Here is a 23,701-nt window from a genome sequence, read left to right as displayed (position 1 = left end):
AACGTATCAGACTACTTCTCACGATCTGAACTTAATAAATGTACAAAAGTGAACAACATCCAACAAGTCGACAGAATCGGTTGTTCTGTCTATTCTTTTTTTTTTTTGCAAACCCATTTCAATGTAAGTAGATTAGTTTGTTTTCTGTCAACTTTTCAACATTCTTAAGTAACCTAGTAATGGATAACTTTTCAGCTGTTTTTTCTTCGTTCTTCTGCATCTGAATATGATTTATTTTTTTTAGTTTCTTAAGGGCTACTACTTCTACACAGTGTGTATGTGTATGAGAGGGGCTTTCCTTAGAGTGGGAAAGGTGGGGGTGGTTGAAAAATCCGATCTCTTTCTCTTTATTTTTAAACGGTAATGTGATTTCGATTCTCTTAATCTTGCTTGAGTTCAACTCGCGGACACCGAATGTGTACCCATTTTGTTTGCGATGGGTGAAATGTGTTTTTTTTTTTGGGTGTGTGTACTGGTATAATTGCAGGTCAATTTTTTTTGTGGTTGTTTGAACAAGTATACATATTTTTACGTTGTAGGTTTCGAATTCGAAATGGCACAATCTTCAATCATCCAACGCTTCTCTTCTTGAATTGTGTCTACACAAACAAACTAGTCTGGGAGGGAGAGAAATAGTACGCGATTTCGGTTTGGAAATGTTAAGAGCTACGTAAGTTACATTGACGAAGAGTTGCGGAAACTTGTGCACACAGACAATACAGTTTTAGTAGTTTTATGTTGATTCCCTTTTTAAAAATATGTAAACAGGAAACGAAAAAGTGAACAATATTAGTACTAAACAAGAGAAATCATAATTGGAAACAATTTGGAGAATAGAATCATTAGCTAACTGGTTTTCTACAAATAGCTTTAAACATTTTTAGCTGCGAACTGCTGCTCGTTTTCATTAGAGATACGATTTAATTTTTACAAAATTAAAGCGCACCCCCAGAATAAATCACACGCTTCAATATACTCGATTCGAATATCACGAAGCTCAAAGAATGCTCGTGAAATATTTCCATGCGACTCCTACGTCTGAAAAACGGAACTAAACGAATGCTCGTTGTTTGTCATTTTCATTTGCTTGCTGTGGGGTATAACAGCCGAAAAGTAAATCGAACTCGCACTAAAACTGGGGACTAAAATGCTTTCCTAATTGCTTTAGTAGATGATCATTTTCAATGACCGTTTGAGAAAAAATATAAAATAAGTTGGTGCGTTCCTTGGCCGGGATAGTTTTTCCAAGGAATGGTAATAACAGACAAACTTGAACGGAAAATAAACAAAAGTTTATAAAAATTATCAAGCCTCTGTCGCAGGGCTCTGAATTTCAACAGTTTAAAAGGCGCCAATCAAGTCTTCTTAATAATGCGAAAAGAAATTTGCTTTTATAGTTTTATTTCAAAAAACATTAAGCAAAGATAAAGTAAATTTCCTGATCAAGTGGCTCTGCCGTTAGGACTCTAAGAAGTATGCTTTAAGAGCTCAAATGTTGTTAGCATGTCATCAAGACCATGAACAGCAATTTCGCTGGGAGGTAGAACACCGCTCACAGTGTTGCCAGTAATCGATTTTGCTTTTCTTTTCGACGTTTCGACTGTTTATATCGAGTCTTCTTCGAAAAATGATTTTTTAAGTTTTTTGAAGATCATTTTGCTGGAAGAGACGCTTTCGTGAACAAGAAACACGTTCCAATCATGAAGCAATCTTAGATTAAACCGGCATGTAAAATCAGTTGTGTCGCAGGAAATTCAAAATGTTTCCTTGCAAAATCTTGAATGAAATATATTCACAGCAATTTCATCAAAGTCCTAGAATTCCCAGGTTCAATTTAAAAGACTGTTTCGATAGATAGAGACAAATTTTTGATTCTGTATTATATCAATAAAGAAACTATTAGGAACTTCACGTTATAAGAACTGACGATTTTATGTGGATGTCTTTAGTCAAATATATCAAATTATTCTCCTTTTAAATTGCCAATCTGCCAAGTTAGCTCAAATAAATAATATGGTTATATACACAATACACTAACCAGAACGATAATAGTGAACAAGTGGTATTAGAGAACTATTGTCTGTGTGCGCTTCGTTTTCGAAACAAAACAAAAAAAAATAAAAATTAAACAGTTATTAACAATTGTGTGCAAAAACAGGGGCGAGGGGGGAGGCGTGTACGGTACGGTGAAAGTGGGAAAATTTAACACAGAACACACACTCACACGCACGCACGCACGCATACATGGTAATGTTGTTCTGTTTTTCGCCAAATCATTCATCGAATAAGAAGAAGAATTTTGAATGAACGGGGGGGTGGCATGGTGTGGTAAGCTATGTTTTGTTAATCCGACCAAAGTTAACAATAATAATGCGATGTGATGTGTTTGTTGTTTTGCTATTGTTGGTATGAGATAACAATGTACTATTGCATTATTCTAAACACATATAATTATGCAGGACAACAAATACGAACAGTCAGTGTGTGTACCGTAACGAAACTATTTGTGTTTGATACATTTTTCCAAGGCGGGGGAGTGAGTGCATGTGTGTATCACGTCATGCCGCCCGCGATGGAAAACCAGTGAAACCGAAACGGGGATGTATATGTAGAACTGTAGCAAAATCGAAAATCATAATAATAAAAATAAAGAGAAGAGAAGGAGATTTTTCTTACAAACTGATGACTGAGAAACAGAATCAAATAAACCTGATGCTATTTTTTGTTTGTTTTCTTCCTTTGATTGGTTTGTTGGTATTTTTTTTTTCTTCTCGCCTCTAAACACTAGCGTTTGCTAAACAATTCATATATGTACATGAACAATTGAACTCATTTCGTTTGCTTGGTTTGCAATGAAAACAATGCCTTTTCCAACCTCAACTCAACAACGTTAAAGTAAAAAGAGCTTCGCCCGTTTTGGGTCTGCGCGTTCGCTTCCAATTGGCTACTGAAGGTGATTCTTTTAGTCGGTATTTGCATGAGTTCATATCTACTACTGATAAAGCGAAAATAAGAACAAAAGTTTGAAAATGAATGAACCGAAAATAATAAGATACTACTACTATTTACAATTCGAATTATCAGGTTAGCATAGGATTGCAGGAAAGGAATGTTAGGCGGCCCCTTTAAGGCTAGCGACCGACGAATCATCAAATTCGTCCATTAAACAAATGTGGAGCCGCTGCATTCTTATGCGTTGAGAGGGTCGACCCTGCTAAAGCTCGCAAGGGTCTCGTCAAGGCTTTTATGTGGCAATATTCCCCCGGGGGAATTCAATGACTGGAGCTCAAAATTTTGAGAAGTAGGGCTGGAACCATTTTAGTTACAACAGAAAATATCGATTTTTTTTTTTGCAAATTAGTCACACCCATCACCGTTGTAAATTAACTTATGAAATTAAAAATTAAACAAAAACAACTAAAAATGTGGTAAACTAAGAGTAAAACTCATGAGAATCACTGCTGTAGCGAATTTCGTTCAGTTTTTTCTTTCTTTCTTACAGTTACATGTTGAAATATAAATGTAACCACGTCGGGGGGTCAACGGGGCAGTGCGTGTGATTTTAACAGACACAACCCGCAGACCCCGTTCCTTGTAAAATGTGTAGCAAAAAGGCGGCGCATTATCAAAACGATTCGAAACTTACATTCTCTCCGGGTCCACCGAAACCGCCGAGGTTGTAATCGCCCATTCCGCTGCCCGAGTCTTCTCGAGGCGTTCCGGGACCGTTCGCCGGGCTATTTTTCATTCCATCCAGGCCGTCATTGTTAAGTACCGGTCCACCCATAGCGTTTGGGCCCATGGGGCCCCCCATTGGGCCGCCACCGTCCGATCCGCCGACCATTGGAAATTCCTAAAAGAAAGGTTCAAACATAAGTGGATTAGTTTTTGGTGGGCTTGGATACTACTAGGACAGTAGGTTCGGTGCGTACAGCTTTCATTGGTGTGTACATATTTTCGCCGCCGGAGTTGGATGAATCTTGAGGTGATGGCATGATGGGCGTTCCCGGTCCGGGCGGTCCGCTCGGCCCTGGAGGACCACCGTAATTGCCAGGTGACGAGGATGAATAGTTCATGGGCTAAAATAAGCAAAAACATCAACATTAGTTACGTTAAACTTGATTTGTAAAATTGAGATTCTCTTACCGATGACGTATTCGGTTGCCACTGCGGCCGTCCGCCGGCCATTCCCATCGGGGGCATTCCACCCGGGCCTAAACTGCTGTTGGGTGGCGGGCCGCGCATTCCCGGTCCGTACGTGCCGGCGCCCATGGGGCCCATTCCGGGGCCGCGAGGTGGATTCATTCTAGGATTCATCGGACCCATACCTGGAGGGCCTGAATAGTTGCAGGATTATTCCGGCATAACAATGCAAGCAATGGGGTGGGGGGTTGATTTTCGGGTTAGAACCACACACGCAGGGATGAATCGTTCATAAGCGGATTTGTGTTAGGCACAATTAGGCGATGAATGTGTCGTGGGGTGCGATGATGGTTTTTTTGGTGTGGAGCGTTAAATGGTGTGCAATGATACAGTGAGGTAATGGATTGGCGTTAGTTAATACACAGACACACATAAATATATAATTGTTTCTTTCATTGTTGAAAGATGGTGTTTCGAATCAATCTTTTCGCTATGACCGAATTGTTTGGATATTTGGCAAATAATTTGGATGAAGGAATTTTTTGTTCATTCCTGTTGGAAACGACATTCAATAAACAATGAAACACACTACGAGCAAGATACATTTAGCAACTGATAAATCGAAATGGGCTCGCTCGGAAAAGATATCAGAAGAGATAACATTGCGGTCGATGCTATTGGACTTTGCAACTGGTTGATAGAGAACCGTTAATAATCACCTGAAAACTGAGACTAGACAGCAACTATGAAACATAGAACTTTTGTTCTATACTAATAGTGTTAACCCAACATACTACGAATGAGAAAATTTTCAAGACCATTCGACCTTTCAACTTTGGTTGGGCATTTTTTTCAATAACTTATAACAATAGAGAATACTAAAATTGTTGAGCCTTTCATCACTTGGTTTCCCCTAACAGTACTCTCTTTTACCTAAATTTCTCTCATCCCTTTCTCGTTACATCTACTATTTATATTATTATTTCTAGTTATTTTTGGAATTTAATTTTGTATTCTCTTCTCTTTTTTCTTCGCTTTTGATTTCTTCTAATTTTTCTCCTTACTTTTTTTCTTTAAATTTGTTCTGCCCTATTTTTATTTTTTTTCATTCTTTCTTCTTTAACTCCATTATTTAAATTCGATGTTCTCTTCGTATTTCCCTTTTTATCATTTTTTGTTACTACATTTCTAACGGTAACTGCATGCATCTTAGTCATTTTTATGTCGGTGGATAGATAAAATGTGTGACAATTGTTTGCTATAATGTTTAACATTGTTGCTTTACTGCTTAATGGTGAAAATAGGTGAAAAGTTCTAAGGTCAAGCTGTCCCATACATTTCCCTTTCTATTGCCTTGCTTCCCGAGCACGGATGAAAACAACATGGACGGAATTAATTCCACTGCCTAAACAAAGTGTTTTGTTTCGTTTATCTTTCTCGAGACTGCGTGGCCACGCCTTAAACGCAAAAATCTACGCTCAACTCGATACAAAAGACTGTGTGTAGAAATGTTCGTCACACGGTAGCTAGTGGAGTACGGCTGTTAGAAGTACGCGGCATTAGGAAACGCGAGCTGCATACGAGTCAACTTTCAGACACTGCGGAACATCTCATCTTTATTTTACATACGACAGCAACAGGTATCATCGTATGCTGCAGGATATTTTGCTGGCAGAGCGGAGGGCAAATTTATTATTAGCGGCCAAGCAAAATATTCGCGACTACCGGTGGTGCAATCATCAGCGTTCTGCAGCACATATTTCTAGTTGAAAATTATAGAATCAGTTCTTTTCAGAACTATGAATGCTTGAAGATAAGAGTTATGAACGATTGTGGTGCCTATGAACAGTTTATCGCAGCAAGATATAACCCTCATTTTGAGAAATTTCACTGCTGAATTGGGTGATTTTCCGGTTCAATTGTTCCTTTGTACCCACTCGAACACCGTTATCGGTCCAATATCAATAACGCAGATTAGTTAATCGAGAACCAGGGTAATTTTCGCATCAGCAAAGCACAAACTTCTGGTGCTGAACTAATAATTCAGTAGAATTGAAGGTGTTTTGTTTCGTTTCTCTTTCTCGAATCTGCGTCGCTCCGCCTTCATTGCAAAAATCTACGCCCAACTTGATACAAAAGACTGCGTGTAGAAAATTCAACTTCACTCTTTTTCTCAACACGATAGCAAGTGGAGCACGGTGTATAACAGGCGTAGTGAAATACGTTAAACAAGAGTTAAAAGCAAAGAAAAGCCTTGGTGTTGCATTCCGATTCGGAACTTGACCTTCTGTTTATTTATACACAGACTTCGCAGCCGACTGTTTAGTGTACAGGACAATTGCGGGGCTAGCGCTACGATCCTATTGACACTAACATTCTTTCCCGCGCCGAGACCTACGACGACTGGCTTGTTAGGCCAGCATCGTACCTCGAGACCATCTGGGAGAGACAAGAGTTAAAATCAATGTTTATATTTGTCGTCACCATTTCATACAACCACTAGGGCTGTATGCCTTGAAGTATTCTTGTCCATCTTCTACTCTTTTCTTCTTACTTTACTTTTTCCAATTTTTTCTTCTTATGGAGCATGCTAATAAATGATATAGCTTTTTTTTAGATTTCATTCTTTATTCTTTAATGATTCTTCGTTTTTATGTTTTTATTCCTCTCCTTTACTTCCTTTTCCACTTCTTCCTTTTCATTTCTTCCACTTCACTTCTTCCACTTCTATTTCTTCTCACTTTCTCTCTTCTTCTATTTTTTCTTCTTCTTTTTCCTTTTTAATATTTCTTTTTTTCTCTTACTTTTTCTTCTTCCTCCTTTGTCCTTTAGCTTCTTCTTCCTGTTTTGCACTTGTTCTTCTTTTTCCTCTTCTATTTTTTCTGCTTCCTATTCTTCTTTATTTCCTTCTTCATCTTCTTCTGTTTTTCTTCTTTTCCTCTTTTTCTACTTTTCCTCTTCTTCTTTCCCCTTATCTAACTTTTATTTTTGTTATTTTTATTCTTCCTCTTTTCATACATCTTCTTTTTCATTTCATTCTTCTTCTTGATTTGATTCTTTTTCTCTTCATTTTTCCTGATCGTTTCATTCTTCTTCATTCCAATCCTTTTCTTTTCATTCTTCCTTTTCTTTTCAGTTTTCTACTCCTTTCCCTCCTTCGATTTATTTTCATTCTTCGTTTTCTACTTCTCGTTTTCATTCTTTTTTTCATAATTTTTCTTCTTTTCCTTCGTTCAATCTTCTTTTTCTTTTTCGATCAATCTTTCTCGTTTCTATCTTCTCGTTTTCATTCTTCTTCTTTTCATTCTTCCAATTTTTCTTATTCCTTCGCTTCTTTTTTCCTCTTATACTTTTACTTATTCCTTTTCTTCTTTCTTTCGTATTCTTTTTCTTTTCCATCATCATCAACCATTTCTTCTTCATCATCATCCTATTTCTTTTTATCATCATCTTATTATGCTATCTTGATTCTTCCCTTTCATTTTCTTTGAATTCTCCTTCAACTTCAACTTTTTCGATCAATCTTTCTCGTTTCTATCTTCTCGTTTTCATTCTTCTTCTTTTCATTCTTCCAATTTTTCTTATTCCTTCGCTTCTTTTTTCCTCTTATACTTTTACTTATTCCTTTTCTTCTTTCTTTCGTATTCTTTTTCTTTTCCATCATCATCAACCATTTCTTCTTCATCATCATCCTATTTCTTTTTATCATCATCTTATTATGCTATCTTGATTCTTCCCTTTCATTTTCTTTTGAAAATTGTTCTGGATTTTTTATTTTTCAAGTTTTCCTACCTTTTCTTTGTTTTTTTTACATTTTTCTTAATTTTTTCTACTCTTTTATCTTCTTTTTAATCTTTGTATTTTTGTTCTAATTTATCTTTGTATTTTTTGTTCTATTTTTCTTTTTTCTTTTTATTTTCTTTTCCTTCTCCTGCATTCTGTTTCCTGATTTCTTTTCATTCTTTTTTTTTGTTTCATAACTTTTTTGTTTGTTTTTCCGTTTCTTTCTTTACCCTTTTTTTAAATTCTTTTACTTTCTCACTCAAAAGGTAAACTCAATTTTTTCTTCCCTTTCTTTTATTTATAATAGTTTCTCTGATGCGTTCTGTCTGTTTTTATTCTTTTTCCTTGTATTTTATTCTCGACTCTATTATTATCATTTTCTTGACTTTTTTTCTGTATATTTTCTCTTTTTTCTACAATTTTGTGACAATAGACTGATTTCTTATTCTTCCTTTGCTTACTTTTTGATTCATATCCTCCATCTTTCTTATTTTGCATTCTTATTCTTTCTTTTATCTTATTTTTGCATTGGCTTTTTTCTTCTTCTTCTTCAGCTCTTTTATCTTTTTCTGTTTCTTCTTTTATCCCTATTTTTCTTCTCTTATCTTTTTCTTTTCCTTTTTCTCTATCTTCTTTTTTATGTTTTACCTTTTTTACTATCTTCCTTTCCTTCTCTTTACCTTATTTTTCTTTTTTTTATCTTCTTTTCCTTCTCTCTAATCTTCTTCTATTTCTTCTTTTTCATCTTCTTCTTTATCTTCACTTTTATCTTTTTCTTCTCTTTTATCTTTTCTTTTTCTTCTCTTTTATTTTCTTCTTTTTCTTCTCTCTTATTCTCTTCTTTTATTTTCTTCTTTTTCTTCTCTTTTATTTACTTTTTTTCTTCATTTATTTTCTTCTTGTTCTTTTCTTATATCTACTTCTTTTTCTTCTCCTTCAACTTCAACTTTTTCTTTCACTTTTTTTGTCTTTTATCTTTTTCTTGTTCTTCTTTTCTATCGTTTTACTTTTTTTCTCTTTTGTCTTCTTATTCTTGGGTTATGTTTCTTTTTTCATTTCTTCTCCTTTTCCTTCTTTTATCTTTTTGCTTCTTCTTTTATATTATTGTTCATTCTTTTGTTTCCTCCATTTCTTTTTTTTTCTTTTTCTCATGAAGAACATATTTAATTTTTCTTCCTCTCTTTCCGTTTATGACATGCATGCTTCTTCCATCTCAACCTGTATTCTTCTTCCGCTTTATTCACCTGGTGGTTTTCTCCTTTACTAGGTAATTTTTGTTGATATTTCTTCATTTCCTCAAGATTGATTTTTTTTTCTCCATACCTCTATTTATTTCTTTGCTTTCTTTCTATTCTCTCCTCATCTTTGTCTCCTTTCACTTCCTTTCACTTCCTTTATTTTTCCCCAGCAGTTATTCTTGTTATTATTTTTTTTTCACTGTTTTATTTCAAAATTTCTCTCCTATCTGTTATTTTATCACTACAATTCTGCGGTCTCTTTTCACGTTCTCTTCTCTGTTTATCTCTCAGCTCATATCAGTTCCTCTAGTACGTTGTGTTTGTTTTTGTTTGTTTTTCTATTTTTCATTCTTAATTTTTCCTATTTAGCTTTCTCTCTTCTAATTTTTTTTATCTCCCCACCTCTATTAATACTTTTTGATCGGCACTTTTTATTTCGTTACGCTTTCCTAGCCATTATTCGCTAATTTTTATTATTTTCCGTGTATATTTTGAACTCTCTTTATTTCTCTTGAATTTCCAAAACTTTTTCCCTGGTTATTCTTTTTTTTAATATTTGTAATTTTTCTTCTCTCAACTTTTTATTTTAGTCATCTGTTACACTTCTTTCATTCTAGCTATCGTTCTACATATTTTTTCATCTTTCACTTTGTGTAGATTTTTCATCATTCTTAGTTTCCTTGCTTTATTTTTCTAGTATAGTTTTCTAGTTTCTTTTTTCTTATTTTTTTATTCATTTTCTCCATCATCTTCTTTTCACGCTTATCGCTTCGATTTCTTCTTATTTACTCTTTTTATTCCTGTTATTTTTTATCCTCTGTATCATTACTATTACTTTAATTGATCCCACCTCGTTTTTTTCATCGTCATTTGATATTGTTATTTTTTCTTTTTTTTTGCCTTCGTGTCATTTCTATCTTTTTTACATATTTTTGGCAGGCATTCTTTACTTCTCACTCTCTTCTTCACTAACCCTTCGTTGAACTACCATTTTCCTTTCTCTCTACTTTTTTTTCTTTTGATTTTATGTGTTATTCATTTTTTCTACAGTAAGTTTTTCATTTTGGCCGTACTTCATTCTTTTGAAACGAGTTTGCAAAACACGTTTAGAGAAGCATAACAGTGAAACATTACCCTCGAGTAATAACCAGCTTCGGAAAAAAATGGATTTAGTAAGTTCGCACATCCACAGAAAAGAAAAACTGCCTTCAGATGATGGCAACCACCATCGAAGTCCATAACCCAGTTCGCCCAGCAATGTTATCGATTATCTCTCAATCTCTGATAGGTATTTCCGAACTGAAAGAAAGGTACACATTCAAAAACCAAACAAAAAAACCAAAGAAAAAAAAAACAAAAATAACCATCATATGAAAATGGAAGCAAACCGAGCAAATAGAATTAAACCAGTGATAAAAGTCCTTTGAAAACCGAATAAAAACTTCAATCTTCTATCCAACCGTGTTACGATGTTAAAGGAAGGAAAGGAGGAAAGCTCGGCTCGGGGAAAACTAATGAAAATTGGTTTTCAGGACTATCAGTACGTTTGTGTGTATGTATGTATGCATGTTTGTATGAGTAATAGGGTGAGGGATGTGTATCTTTCTCACTCGTTCGCTTTGATCGTTCAGGTACATACAACACACGCGGGTATCCTAGTGGGTATTTTGTGTGCAAATTATGTATGTATGCACGAGCGTATGTGCCTTCATAGGCAGCTCTGGATTTCTACCAGCAGGTAATGAGCTCGTTATTCCCATCAATCGTAAGCCCTCGCGTCATCACGAGGAATTAAAAAGTAGCATTCAAACATCAAAAAGGATTCAAATCGCTGTTGCGCTCAAACAAACACGGAAAGCCTTGGGCTGTGCAAAAAAAACTTCGGTTCTCGATTAAAAATATATTATTTTTCCAGCCTCACTTGACTGTTAAATTGAATTATTCGCAATTTTCAGGGAAGTATTTTTTTTATATTTTTTTCTGCCTCTCGGTGCTACTTTAATTCATTGCATAGTTGTGTAAAGGCCTCACCCACGCTCGTACATACAGTTTCAAAGCACCGATTGTATGTGTCTGTTTCTGTCGAGGGATTCCAGTGAATAGTGAGCTAATCTGTCGGTTCGAATCGGATCCCTGATATTTATCCTTATAGGATTTAATCGAAACAATGAGTGCTAAAATTTAGACTATTTCGGTTCTCCTATTCATGGCTCCCAGCGGGAACGGCTAGGGTTCAGGATTATTTAGAATGATTGAACAAAACAACTGAAGACCTGGAAGCGGTACCGTTGGGACTCGGAAACTAAAACAGTTGGATAAGTGTTACAGGAGATATTAAATTAAACAAAAAGGGTAAAAAGCGAATAACTCTAGTAAATAATAACGTTCAATAAATGAGTGAGGACAATTATCGCAGCATGACAGTAAGAACAAACCAGTATTCCAACAAAATATAAACAAAACAAAAATAAATTAAAACAAATAGAACTAAATGCGCTTAAAACTTAAAATGAAACACAAAAGAGATAATATAAATATTCTGCAAGGCGTTAGATTAAGGGGGACAGACAACGAGGAAATGAGTAGCAGACAAGCGCGACAATAAACTGCCTACCTTGCCATGCTACAAAGTCTCCAGCTTCACCTGAACAGAGAACAAAGAACAAAAAAAAGAATATTGATTGGTTTACATTCTTGAATTGAACGGCTCTCGCTGTCTTGCTCTCTCATTCGCGCGCTTTCGTTTGTTTCCGCTAGCTCTGAACTCTAAAACACACTTTCACGTCTTTCTCTCTGTCTCTGTTGCTTTTGTAAAACGAAAATGTAGTTCCGAAAATTAAAAGCGATAATGTTACGACATCCTGCGGGCGGGTGTGCGTATCAGTCTCCTTAGAAAACGGGTACAATAACCTTTTCCCTTTTTTCCTGCAGCAGAAAATGTGTGTTTGTGTATCTTCAAAGTAGTATCAAAGTTAGACGAAATTATACAAGAAGCAATCAACTGGAAAACGTGAGACTAGCTATGAAAGGCAATCCCGTTAATGAATTGATTTTCAAACTGTTTCCGGAATATCAAAGCCTCCGATGGTACCCCGATGGGAATAATTAGAAATTAGAAAGGGTTGCAAATTAGAGGTGAATAAATGAGGAAAGAAAACCCAAACTAGATCGAATTGGAAACTGTAGGACAAGAAAACCAAAAAATTAATCAAAACAGAGGAAGGAGAACTGAAACTTCCCAAACGAAACACCTCAAAAGCACTCGAGATAGTAAATGGTCGAAAACGCACTTCTACGGTTGATTATTTGCTATTCGATATTATTACTGTTACTTCAGGTAATGCAATACTTGAGGGGCGGCTTAAGGGGGGTGGGTGGGTTTTTAGAGGAGTTCCGAAATTAAAAAAAAAAATCTAGTACTCGCTACAAGGCAGATTATATTATTCGCTTTACTGGCGCTTCTACCAGAGACACGCAGGAGGATAGTGGAAGTTGGAAAACTCACCTTGCCGCGTGGGATCCATACTATTTGGCATCATTGGTTGTCCGGGAGGCTGCAATGCGACGGAGAAGATTACTAGATAAATAATGTCGGGAGACAGAGACACTGATCGATACTTACACCATTGAAATCGTTTCCAATTCCTTGCGGCATTCGGACACCGGGCCGGGGCCCTGGGGGATACCGGGGGCCTCCCATGAAAGGCTGAAATCGAGATTGGAGAATAGAAATGCATTCCGGAGTGAGTCACGGTTTTCGATTTGGTGGAATAAACAATCGTTTTAATGGGTTGACAATTCAGTTAGATTTAGCAAAATTATTAATGCTGTTGTTGTCGTTTATTTACATATTTTTCGCTGTTTGGATTACAAAACAATGCTATGATAATTTGGCCAACAACAGAAGTTTAATATTTGAAACGCACGTTCGGTTGACATCAATAGATTATACAAGCCATACAGGGTGTTCGGTTCTTTGTTGTGAATATTTTGGGGATTGGGCAGGGCATTTAATTGATTTTATTAAAAGACTGACAAAAATTTCCTGGTAAAAGTAGAATAACTAATGTTAAGTAGATTAACGTTCAGATACAATCGCAGAAAAGTTTTTTGACATAGGACTATGTGTTCCTGTAGAAGGGTGGCATACTGTGGAAAGTATAACGAAAATGTACCCTCTTAAAATGAAAATTATGTTGCTGCCACTGAACGGATTTTCAAAGCCACTGCCTAGATCGAAAGGTTGCCTCAAATTTGTGGTACAATAGTTGACACATCTTTTCAATATTAAATTTATAGAACGTTGAGTAAAAAATCAACATTTTGGTATAATTTCGAAGCATTCAACCAATCACCAGGTCGCTTTGAAAAATGAGAACGCGTCGTTGTATGAGAACGTTGAAAGTATGTATTGTTACTTTCACTAAACAGATCTTGATCACTAATGTCCTAATCGATAGGTGAAATTTTTCTCAAACTTTTGGAATTCAAATAAGCTTTTTTCAATCAGTAAAATAAAATAAAAATCGAAAGTAACGGCTTACTTATACTATAAGTGGCTCCGCCTTTTTTCAAGTTCTGTCATTTCCTCAGTTTCGCAAGACGCAAAGATTTTTAATTACATATGTAATGTACGTGTATAAACGAATGTACGAAACAAGAATCTCATTTCGTGTTGACAAACAGTGAAACTAGACTGATGGAAATCTTAGCCACGCAACAAAAGAACACGTTGTACTGTGCTACGGCTTGAAAGGAAGACAATAAAATTTTTCTCCTAACGAATAGAAGCATGTAGCTGGAGGTGAAGCACTCTCAGCCAAGGAATAGGTTATTACGCTATTGCGTGCTGCATATTGCAGCTATGCGGCTCCGATTGGGTAACGAAATTCTGTTCGTGTTAGATGGAAGTAGATAACAGAGGGTGCCGCACTTTCAGCCACAAAAAAAATAATTACGCTACATTGCGTGTTGCATGTTGCAGCTATGCGACTGAGAAAAAACGAAATTCTGTTCGTGCTGACGTTGACTGGTGGCATACATGAAAATAAGCGATGGAAAAAAATCGCTTTTGGCTGCTGCTCAGTCAGAAAAACATGACTTTTGTTACTATCGTTTCTCCCCCTACGACGTGGCACGTATGGAGAGAAAACACAACGAGAAACGCCCTGAAGACGTCCAATAGTTTCGAATATATTCTACTATTTATACAGTGTTATCGAATTATGATGAACATCAAACTACTGCGTACCTGTAATGGATTTTGCAATTTGATTTGATTTGATTGCAATTGGCCGATTAATGCGTTCGCAGATTTCGCGTACGTCTGGTATTTTCTACCCGCCTCTGCCTTTTTTCAACTTATGTCATTTTCCCAGTTTCGCAAGAGGCAAAGAGACTTCTACATATGGAATGTAGTATGAAACATGATTCTCATCGGATGGAGGCAGATAGCAAGAGTGCAACACTCTGAGCCACACAACAATATATCGCGCTTTTGCGCTTGAAGAGAGAGAATCGGAGGTAACAACTCAAGGGAAATCAAGTATTTTTCTGCTATCATTAACGATACCACTTATCGTGCAACGCACGTGCTGTTTAAATTAACCCTTGCGTAGTTTAGTCAACAATCAATTCTAAAACATCATTCAAATTAACTTCCGGTTTCAAAAATTTTGTCTTCAAGAAAAAAGTCCTCATTCTAAATTCCAAATCAATCGTGCTGCAGCCTCTTTTCCAGAGGTGCAGTCAGATGTTCATTCCCTCTGTTGCATAGTCTGAAATAGTATATTTTCCCGACATTTCATTGCCAGAATAAAGTGCTAAAACCAGACACCTTGTTGTCCGTGGGGAAACCAACGACGACCGCATGGCAGCGAAGTGAGTAAGCAACAAAAAAAGAATAGCGATAAAGTTCTCACAGCCTAGAACTTAAAAGCAGGAAAAGGACCGAAATTTTATCACATTTTTCACCCGATTCTATCGTCATATAACATTTTATTGAAAAAATGTCAGGGTGAACTGATTTTATATTACGCTTCAATATTTTAGTACTTTTTCATAATTCTGTGTAGAATAACATCATTCTGAATGTAGTTTACATTAAAAATCCAACCGTTGCACAATGTTACATCTTGCTGTTTTCGAGTGAATAGTGATACAAATGTTGATTATAACCGCATAATATGTTCGGAAAAGTTTCAAAATATTTGAAAACGCATCTTCTGATGTGGAAAGTTGGGTGATTAATCCTCCTAAAAGTGAGATAGAATATTTACTTTTTCATTAGATAAAGGTAGACGCTTGGTGTCTTAGGCAAAGTATAAGGTGATCTCAAAACAAAAAACTTTGCAGAAGACACCATGTTTCTATCTCTTACATATTATATTATAAAGTTTTCTATGAAACCAGAAAGGTAAAGGGGACATTCAAAGGAGATCGATGATATCAAAAAAATGTCTGACATGCTTGCTTGGTAAAAGCATCACAGCAAATTGAGTAACACAAATTTCGACTCACGTCAGCTCATCATCAAGGACTTTTTTCGAAATTTTCAACTGTTAAGATCGCAGCGATAAATAATTCAACAAATTAAAAAATTTTCAGTTTTTTGAATTTTTTTAATCTTACGTAAGATTCTCTTGAATCCCTCTCTTCCCCTTCGTAAGCCAGATGAGAGGCTAGAGAACGACGATGTACTGAGAGAGAATACTTTTCTCTATCTTTTGTCATTACAGTCATACCTCGATATAAGGCAACCTCGATATAACGTAACTCGATATAACGTAACTTTTACCTCGATATAACGTTACTTTTAAAAATGTATTGAAACTGAAAATAAATGATACAGTAACTGTTTTTGGGATATTAATTGCTTCAAAAAAATGTTTGTAGTAAGTTTTTAATTTATTGAAACTAATGAGAAAACTGTCCCAAATGGGCATAAGAAAGGTTTAAAAATACTAATAGGTGATGGAAAATAGGTTTTCACGCATCCTTCAGTCACAATTCACAGTCTTGCATCAAATAAAAAAAATTTTGATTATTTTGACAACATGTCCGAAACATGCCTAAAGTGACATAAATGATAACAAATATGCCAGAAGGGGTGGTAAAGGTAATATTTCGGAACAAAAATGAGAAACGAACATCAAAAAAATTAGGAGGTCTGAAGCGAATGAGTTTATAGAAGGTCGATTGCCTTATCAAATAATAATCAATAAAAAAAAACACATCAAAAAAATTAAATTCCGGATAATCGAGTCTAAAATTCCGGATAATCGAGTCTCCGGATAATCGAGTCCAACCTGTACAATAATCATTATTATTATTATTGAAAAAAAATTAAAGATCAAATGTTCTAAAACCCCCTTGGCTACGCCACTGGGTGTGCGAAATCATCATCCACAACATTGCTGTAAGCACTATGCCGATCAAACAAACCGTTTTGGCTCTAAAGATATTTTTATAATCGATAGGCACTCGATTTAGTAAAGTAAAGTTTTTTAGTAAGTCTTTTCAGTAAAAGTCTTTTTAACATTTTTCTGTTTTCTTTTCTCGGAATTCAATGAACTATCAATTTCAAACTTATATTATGTAGTTTTGTTGTGTATGTTTATTGACTGTTATTAGTTATGCAGTTGGGATTATTTTGGCTATCTTAGTCTCTTTTGAAGATATTATACAACAATCAGTGTAAATTCCCCAACGATTTGGCCGTTTTCGGAGGCCTCAATTTTACTTGAAAAAGGCCCCCAAAAATGGCCGAAACGTCGGGAAATTCATACAGATTGTCGTGAAATATCTTCAAAAGAGACTGAGATAACCAAAAAATCCCAGCCGCATAACTAATAACAGATTCGAGAATCCGCGTAAAAACACACTAATTCAAAAATATACGCATAAAAAAACGCGTATATCGAAAAAACTTTGGTGAAGAAAAACACCAAAAATAAATTTGTAAAAACCCGAGGCGGAAAAAAAACCTACGACTACTAGAGCAGTTCCTCAAAAAGTATCCCAGTTTTAATACTTTTTTTTAAACTGTCATTTTTAATTTGGCTGAAACTTTGCATAGACGTTTTTATAGGCGAAAGAAGCCAATGTGTGCTATTGGTTTAATTTTTTGAGGATTACAAATGTTTTAGGGCCAGAATGGTTTGTTTGATTAGTGTTACGTCTTCGGAAAAGTTATAGATAGTGTTTTTGTTTCTCCGAAACAAATATATACTCTAAAAAAAATCATTTTTTTAAGTTAAAAGATAAATTATAATAATCTAAAAATGCTACAAATTTTTTTTATAAAAAGTACGAAAGATTACCTAACCAATGAAACCACCACAAGTTATAATTTTTTGATAATATTCTGAGAACACCAAATTGATCCTATCCTCATAGTGTAGTTTTTGAAAAAAAAATCAGTTTCTTGAATTGTGAGATTCTTTAGACTTTAAAATTATAAATATGTTTTTGTTTTTTAATTTTTCTACGGTGTATAATTTGTCTGGAAGAATAAAATTATTGTCCACAACTTCGCCGAATTCTTTTCTTGAAAAATTTGAACTTTTCTTTTTTTCCTTTTCTCCAAGTTCAGTCAACTATCAATGTTTAGCAAATATTGTGTAGTTTAAAAAAAAAGAAAAAATATATCTAATTAGTCGGTTTGATTATCTGGAGAAGTCGGTTATCCGAAATATTTTTCAGTACTCCGGATAATCGAGTTCGACCGGTATTTGAAATTTTGATTTTTTTTTTAAGTTGAAGTATTTTGATATTTGTACAGTTTTGTTTTTTTTTTTTAAATTTTAGATGTTTAACATTTCTGGCGTTCGGTAAAGACAATCATGACTATGATAATTAGAACATTTTTGACATTCTGGACATTTTAGTATTTTGTTATTTTAAACATTTTGAATATTTTTGATATTTTTCGAAAATCCTAAATATTTATAGACATTTTGACATTTGAGTTTTTTAACATTCATGACAGAATGACCTGAAAAAAATTCTTGACATTTTTGATTCATTTAGTTCTGTTTTCTCAAAGGACCTGGAAATCTCTATGAATGTCAAATCATAGACCAGTGTGAAATAGTACACTACAGTAATAACTGTCCAGGAGAAATTGCATCAAAGTATCTGCACAGAGAACAGACATTCATGTTCATATAAAGAAATTAGAAAATCGTGTGTAAAAATTTGAATCAAAATACGTTAATACACTAACGACATCTGTTTTATGGTGCCCTAGTTGCACTGCATAAATATTACTGTATCGATATTTTATCGATATTAGTGCTTGGTTTGTAAGTGACAAAAGCGCCACATAGCGGTAAATGACGGTTGCAAGTTTTTACACATCTTTTGAAAAGAAGATGAACGTCTGTTCTCTGTGGTATCTGCCCAATGGTAAAAACACCTTTCAAACGGCAAAACAGGTATTTATCCCAATTTTCTGCGTGCTTAAATACATTTCCCTTCGTTCGTATAAAATCCAAATAACAATTTTGGTTTGATTATTATTATTTTGTGTAACAAATTATTTCTACAACTTTCGCTCAAACAACTTCAGTGTTGATTCCAGCTTGAAACTCGTCACCATGTGCTGGGCACTCGCATCTTCTTTTTTAATTGCGATACGATCTCGTGACTCACGTCAACCATAAAACAAAGGTCAATTTCACAGTGAAAATATGTACGTCGTTTTTCGCTCAAGTTTCCGTTCAAGCGTGTTATTTTCCTTTGAATGACATTAAACAACCATACTTGACTCCGAAAAAAACTGTTGTCATTCCAATTTTGAACTTTTCTGTTCCATATAGATGATGTTCATGATTGCAAATGTGTATTTTAAAGTTTTTTAGATATTAAAACTTGAATTAAAAATTTCGAAAAACCAGTCGAAAAACAAATTAAAAATACATGCCGATTAACCGTAATAATTTAGAAACAGCACAATAGTTTTGCTTGAAATTGAGAGAAAAAAAACTGAATAAACTATTCGCATAAGCCGAGCAATTCCCGCCAACCCAAAAGCACCTGTCATCACATATGCGCATTCGCTTAAAGTGCTACTAATTAGGAATATTATCAAATGCAAACATTTTAGCACAGAGTACAACATTTACAGCAAACCATAGATGAACTGATAACACCACATAACAAAAAAAAAACACCAACTATATTTATTGACACTATATTTCATGATGAATAATTGCAAGCAATGATTGGGATAGAAAATGATTCTGTATCGATTGGTGTCGTCGCTCGAACCGTGATTTAACTTTCGACAAAAATTTCATTTGTTTACGAAAATCTGTTGTTGCTGTTCTTTGTTTAGTTGTTTTTTTTATTTACCTGAACACTTAGGATAGACCAGATGTAAAACTGGAGCAAACAATCGGTTAATTGAAAAACCAAAACAGAAGAATAGAAGGAAAGCGGCGAACAGCTTTACGCCAAAAACAACATCCAAACAGTGAGGAGGAAGAAAAAGTAGGGTATAAAATATAGTGGGAGACCTTGCATTGGCAATGCGAATACGAAATACTAACCTGACCGCTCATCATCTGTCCGTGCGAGTTTGGTGGTTGTGGGTGTGGGGACTGCCCACTGCTAGGGTGTGAAGGTTGTGATGGCCTAATGGAGGAGTTCTGCAAAAATAATCGGTATAAAAGAAACGAATGGTGGCGATGGTGGTGAAAGGTGTCCAAAATCATACGAGAGTAAGGTAACAAAAACAGGGAAACATAACTAAACTACTGAGAGAGAAGAAAAATAAAACAAAATAACAAAAAAAGAGCAAAATCTATGGTAAATAACTCATTTCTCTAGATCTCGGATAAATTAAGTGTGGCAACCAATTGAAACGGGAACCACCCATCCATTTTTTATACGACAGCCATCAACAGATTTTTTTACTTGCTGCGAGAATTGTTTTTCCCAAATCAACCAACAGATTTAGACAATCATCTTCTATCATTTCTGGCTTATGATGAATATGAAACTACCGGCATATTTATTCAGCTCTACAACGTGTTTTTTTTTCTTTTGGAAAAGATATAGACAGGAAAATAGTGGGTACATTGAGAATTCGAATAGGAGATAACACTAAGGAGGGAACCTAAAATCTGCACAAGTGAACATTTAACAAAAAGCTTAAATTGACATTGAACATTCAAACACTAATACATTGAACAGTGGCTATAGAAAGAGGTTTTGGTTTTGATGAGTGTATTTAGATGAAATTTGTATAAAACAAAAATGAATCGTTTATATTAATAAAAAATGGTGAAAACGTTTCCCCATCCAGGGAGGACGCATTCGCCGGGCTGTTTGTGACAGTATGACATGAGATGGGTGAATTTAGATTACACATTAATTAGTCAAACGGACACAGTAAATGAGCAGGAACTGAGTTTTTCACATAGATATACATATATATATAGTTACATGACTACTGAATGAACAAAAACATAACCTTGAAATGAAACAATGAAACAAACTGTGCAGTACAATTCTTAACGTGGGTGCTTGTACATGGAACATAAATACCGAAAATTGTACATCAAACCGTCCAAGAAACAGTTTCAAAAGTAAAGGAAGGATAGAAATAAACAAACGTGTACCCTGCTTACCGGGAAGAAGCCAGTTGGTGCCATCGGACCGCCGGGCATGCCCTCGTTTGGTGGTAACTGTCCCAGCGGACTCGGCGCTGGACCGGCATTATGTGCTATTCCGTTCACTCCGTAGCCCGAACTCACGAAACCCTGGAAGAGGAAGAAAATAACAATTAACAATCAATTCGAATGCTGCTGCTTGATTATGATTTACAAAATTTTGACATTTTATTTGTTTTTGACATTCTAAGTAGTTGTTATATTTTAAATTGCTACTACTTTTCAGTAAGAAGTCGAATTTCGTTATGTAATTCTTTATCATACTTTCTTATTGTTCATCTCATCAATTTCACTGAAAAATTTTTGAAGAGTCGAACAAGCTTAAAAATTTGATTGTAAAAAATTTCCACTTAGGTTCTACTATTGGCTGGTCCAGTTCTATTTTCGTCAATGTTTGGTTTCCTTCGTCAATCAGGAAAGAAGAAACGGCAAAGCATATTGCAATTTTCCTCGATAACAAGCAAACCATGTAAATGCTCTACCGCAGGAAACCCAAAAATTGTTTGAAAAATGTTGATTTTTAATGAAGTTTATCATGCGAACGTAAAATTTTGAAAAATATTCATACGACCTGACGACACTTTCGAATATCCTACATGAGATTTTTTGAATGGATATTTAAAAAACGAACAGTATACATGAACACATTCTTACCATTTTTCAATAAATCAATAAAGAAAATCGAATCTACAAATTCGAATGTATCTAACGTTTCGGCCATTTATGGTCATCTCAAGGGTTATTATCGATCACAGTCGTTTTCAAGACAAGCCTCGTGCTTATCTAAACAAACGTTAAGCAATGTACCAAATTGTTTAAGGCTTTCAATTATAATTTAGAACGTTTTCAACTTCTATTCATAACTCCAGCAATATTTTACTTATTATTATTCTAAGTATTTTTCGTTTTAGATAGAGGATGGTTTCGAAAAACATGGTTTTGTTTTTGTTTTAAATACAATTTCACCACGTTTTTTAAAAGCAATTTTCAGATTTTCTGCGACATTCCCTGAAGTGTAGAATAAATTTTACTGATATTTGATTCTAAACTGCATTATATACTATTTGAAATATGCTCTGAAATCCCAATGGAAGAAAATTTCGGTCAAATATGATCAAACCAAACAATAGAGGCTCAGCACTAGCCTTTTAAGACCGATATGATTCCTTTTTAGCGCCGACGAGTCGTTGAAAAATCACCCCTCCGTCCAAAATTGTCCTCGACTTCCCTGATCGAAAAATAAATTCCCATGACATTTTGTACCTTTTCCACGTTTTCGTCAACCTGTACTTTTTTTGAGATTTTCTTTACATTTAATCTACATATTCATCTGAAAAAACAATCACACATTTTTGCGCGTATACGTTTTGGGTCGTGAGCAATTTTTTAATGCGTTTTATACATTTTCACGTGGATTTTAGAAATAATGAATTTTAGAAATAATTTTTTACACGAGTTACTAAATTTAAGCGGATTTACAAGGGAAAATAATCCTGCACTTTGCAATCTTTTTGCAAGTGTTTTTTCAAAGGATTTCGGAATTTAGGCGGATTTTTACGTAAAACCATTTAAAACGTGATTCCAGTGTACATAATTTTTTTATTCTTCACATTTCTCGAGTTTTGATTATGTTACTCAAAACTATGGCCCATTGCTATTGAGCAAAATCATTTCAAATCGCCTGGAAACACGCGAAAATTTAATCGACCATTTTTAATTTGAATGAAACTTTGCACACGTATTTGACTTAGCAAACTGAGCATTTTTCACAGGTGGAGAGATTTTTTACACCCATGAGTTACATTCTAAAAGGGCGTATGCCTTTTGGCATAGGTTTTATTCGAAGCATTGTAGCCCAGAAACCGTTGGTTGTATAGAAAAACTGTCTAAAAATGAGTTGTAGCGAATCAGAAATGCATCATAAAAAAAATATCCACTGTACAAAAAAAATTTTTTTGATCAAGAAAAAATAAAAATAAACTTTCAATTTCAATTTAAAAATCAATGAGTTCAATTTTTTTATTTTTTTTTAAAGAAACTTGACGTTAATACGCAACTTTTAATAATTTTTTTATGGTAGATTGATTTTTTTATGAAAATTCTAATTAAAATTGTTTTCAAAATATTTGTATTCTGATGATTTTAAACGATGCAGGTAGTCATTTTGAATCAAAAAGCTCTTGGTAGTAAACATTCTGAAGGCATCGGTTTTCGAGTTATTTTGAATTTAAGCTCGAAAAATTATTATTATTTCGGAAAATACACGTTTTTCTTAATTTGTTCATGGTTCTCCAGCAAAAACCATACGTTCATTGGAATGCTTGATCAAAAATATACAATTCATTCTTTGACAACAAAACGATTGGGCGAACGGTTCTCAAGAAAAGAGTTAAATGTTCTAAGTGATATAAATATATACGAATCAAACATTTATTTTCGAGTTTTATTATCTAAGGAACATATTTTTTATGACATAGATACTTTACAGAACTAGTTTCACCTTATATTTTATATACATCATGAGTAAATGATTCGTCATCTTTTGAAAACAGCTTCGTTTGTATTTTATTTACTGAAATCGGAACAAAAAAGTAATACTTTTGTGTGGCAGCTATTGTAATAGATTTTTTGAAAATATTGCTCCATTCTGTTACTTCTTGTTCATATTCTTCGTATGATATCCAACTAAATGACATTTTTGACTTCCTTGAGGTGCCACACAGGTTTGGAAGTGTGAATGGATGCTATCCCATACCATGTTGTAATCTGATTAACCATTTACGAAGAAATAGTAGAATTTGTGACCAGGAACACAGATAGCTTAGCTTGACTGACTGCACATATCAATGGTTGCACTCC

At 34.7% G+C, this 23,701-nt stretch overlaps 1 protein-coding gene across 14 annotated transcripts in view; it reads right to left on the bottom strand.

The window, feature by feature from the left end:
* Positions 1–23,701, bottom strand: part of LOC129725732 (single-stranded DNA-binding protein 3) — a 108,197-nt gene that overhangs the window by 13,045 nt on the left and 71,451 nt on the right. For 4 of the 14 annotated variants that reach the window (XM_055681871.1, XM_055681866.1, XM_055681868.1 and 1 more), the window contains 8 exons: positions 20,792–20,932; positions 19,718–19,816; positions 12,787–12,870; positions 12,670–12,718; positions 11,779–11,808; positions 4,147–4,337; positions 3,933–4,079; positions 3,647–3,853 (listed from right to left, as the gene is read on the bottom strand). In XM_055681871.1, the coding sequence (XP_055537846.1) occupies positions 3,647–3,853; positions 3,933–4,079; positions 4,147–4,337; positions 11,779–11,808; positions 12,670–12,718; positions 12,787–12,870; positions 19,718–19,816; positions 20,792–20,932 (948 nt within the window). The remainder of the gene's footprint in view (positions 1–3,646; positions 3,854–3,932; positions 4,080–4,146; positions 4,338–11,778; positions 11,809–12,669; positions 12,719–12,786; positions 12,871–19,717; positions 19,817–20,791; positions 20,933–23,701) is intronic. The other 10 variants (XM_055681870.1, XM_055681869.1, XM_055681873.1 and 7 more) reach the window with 10 other exon arrangements.

This window comes from Wyeomyia smithii, chromosome 2, assembly GCF_029784165.1.
Source record: "Wyeomyia smithii strain HCP4-BCI-WySm-NY-G18 chromosome 2, ASM2978416v1, whole genome shotgun sequence".
Lineage (NCBI taxonomy): Eukaryota > Metazoa > Arthropoda > Insecta > Diptera > Culicidae > Wyeomyia > Wyeomyia smithii.
This window is presented reverse-complemented; position numbering and strand designations above follow the sequence as displayed.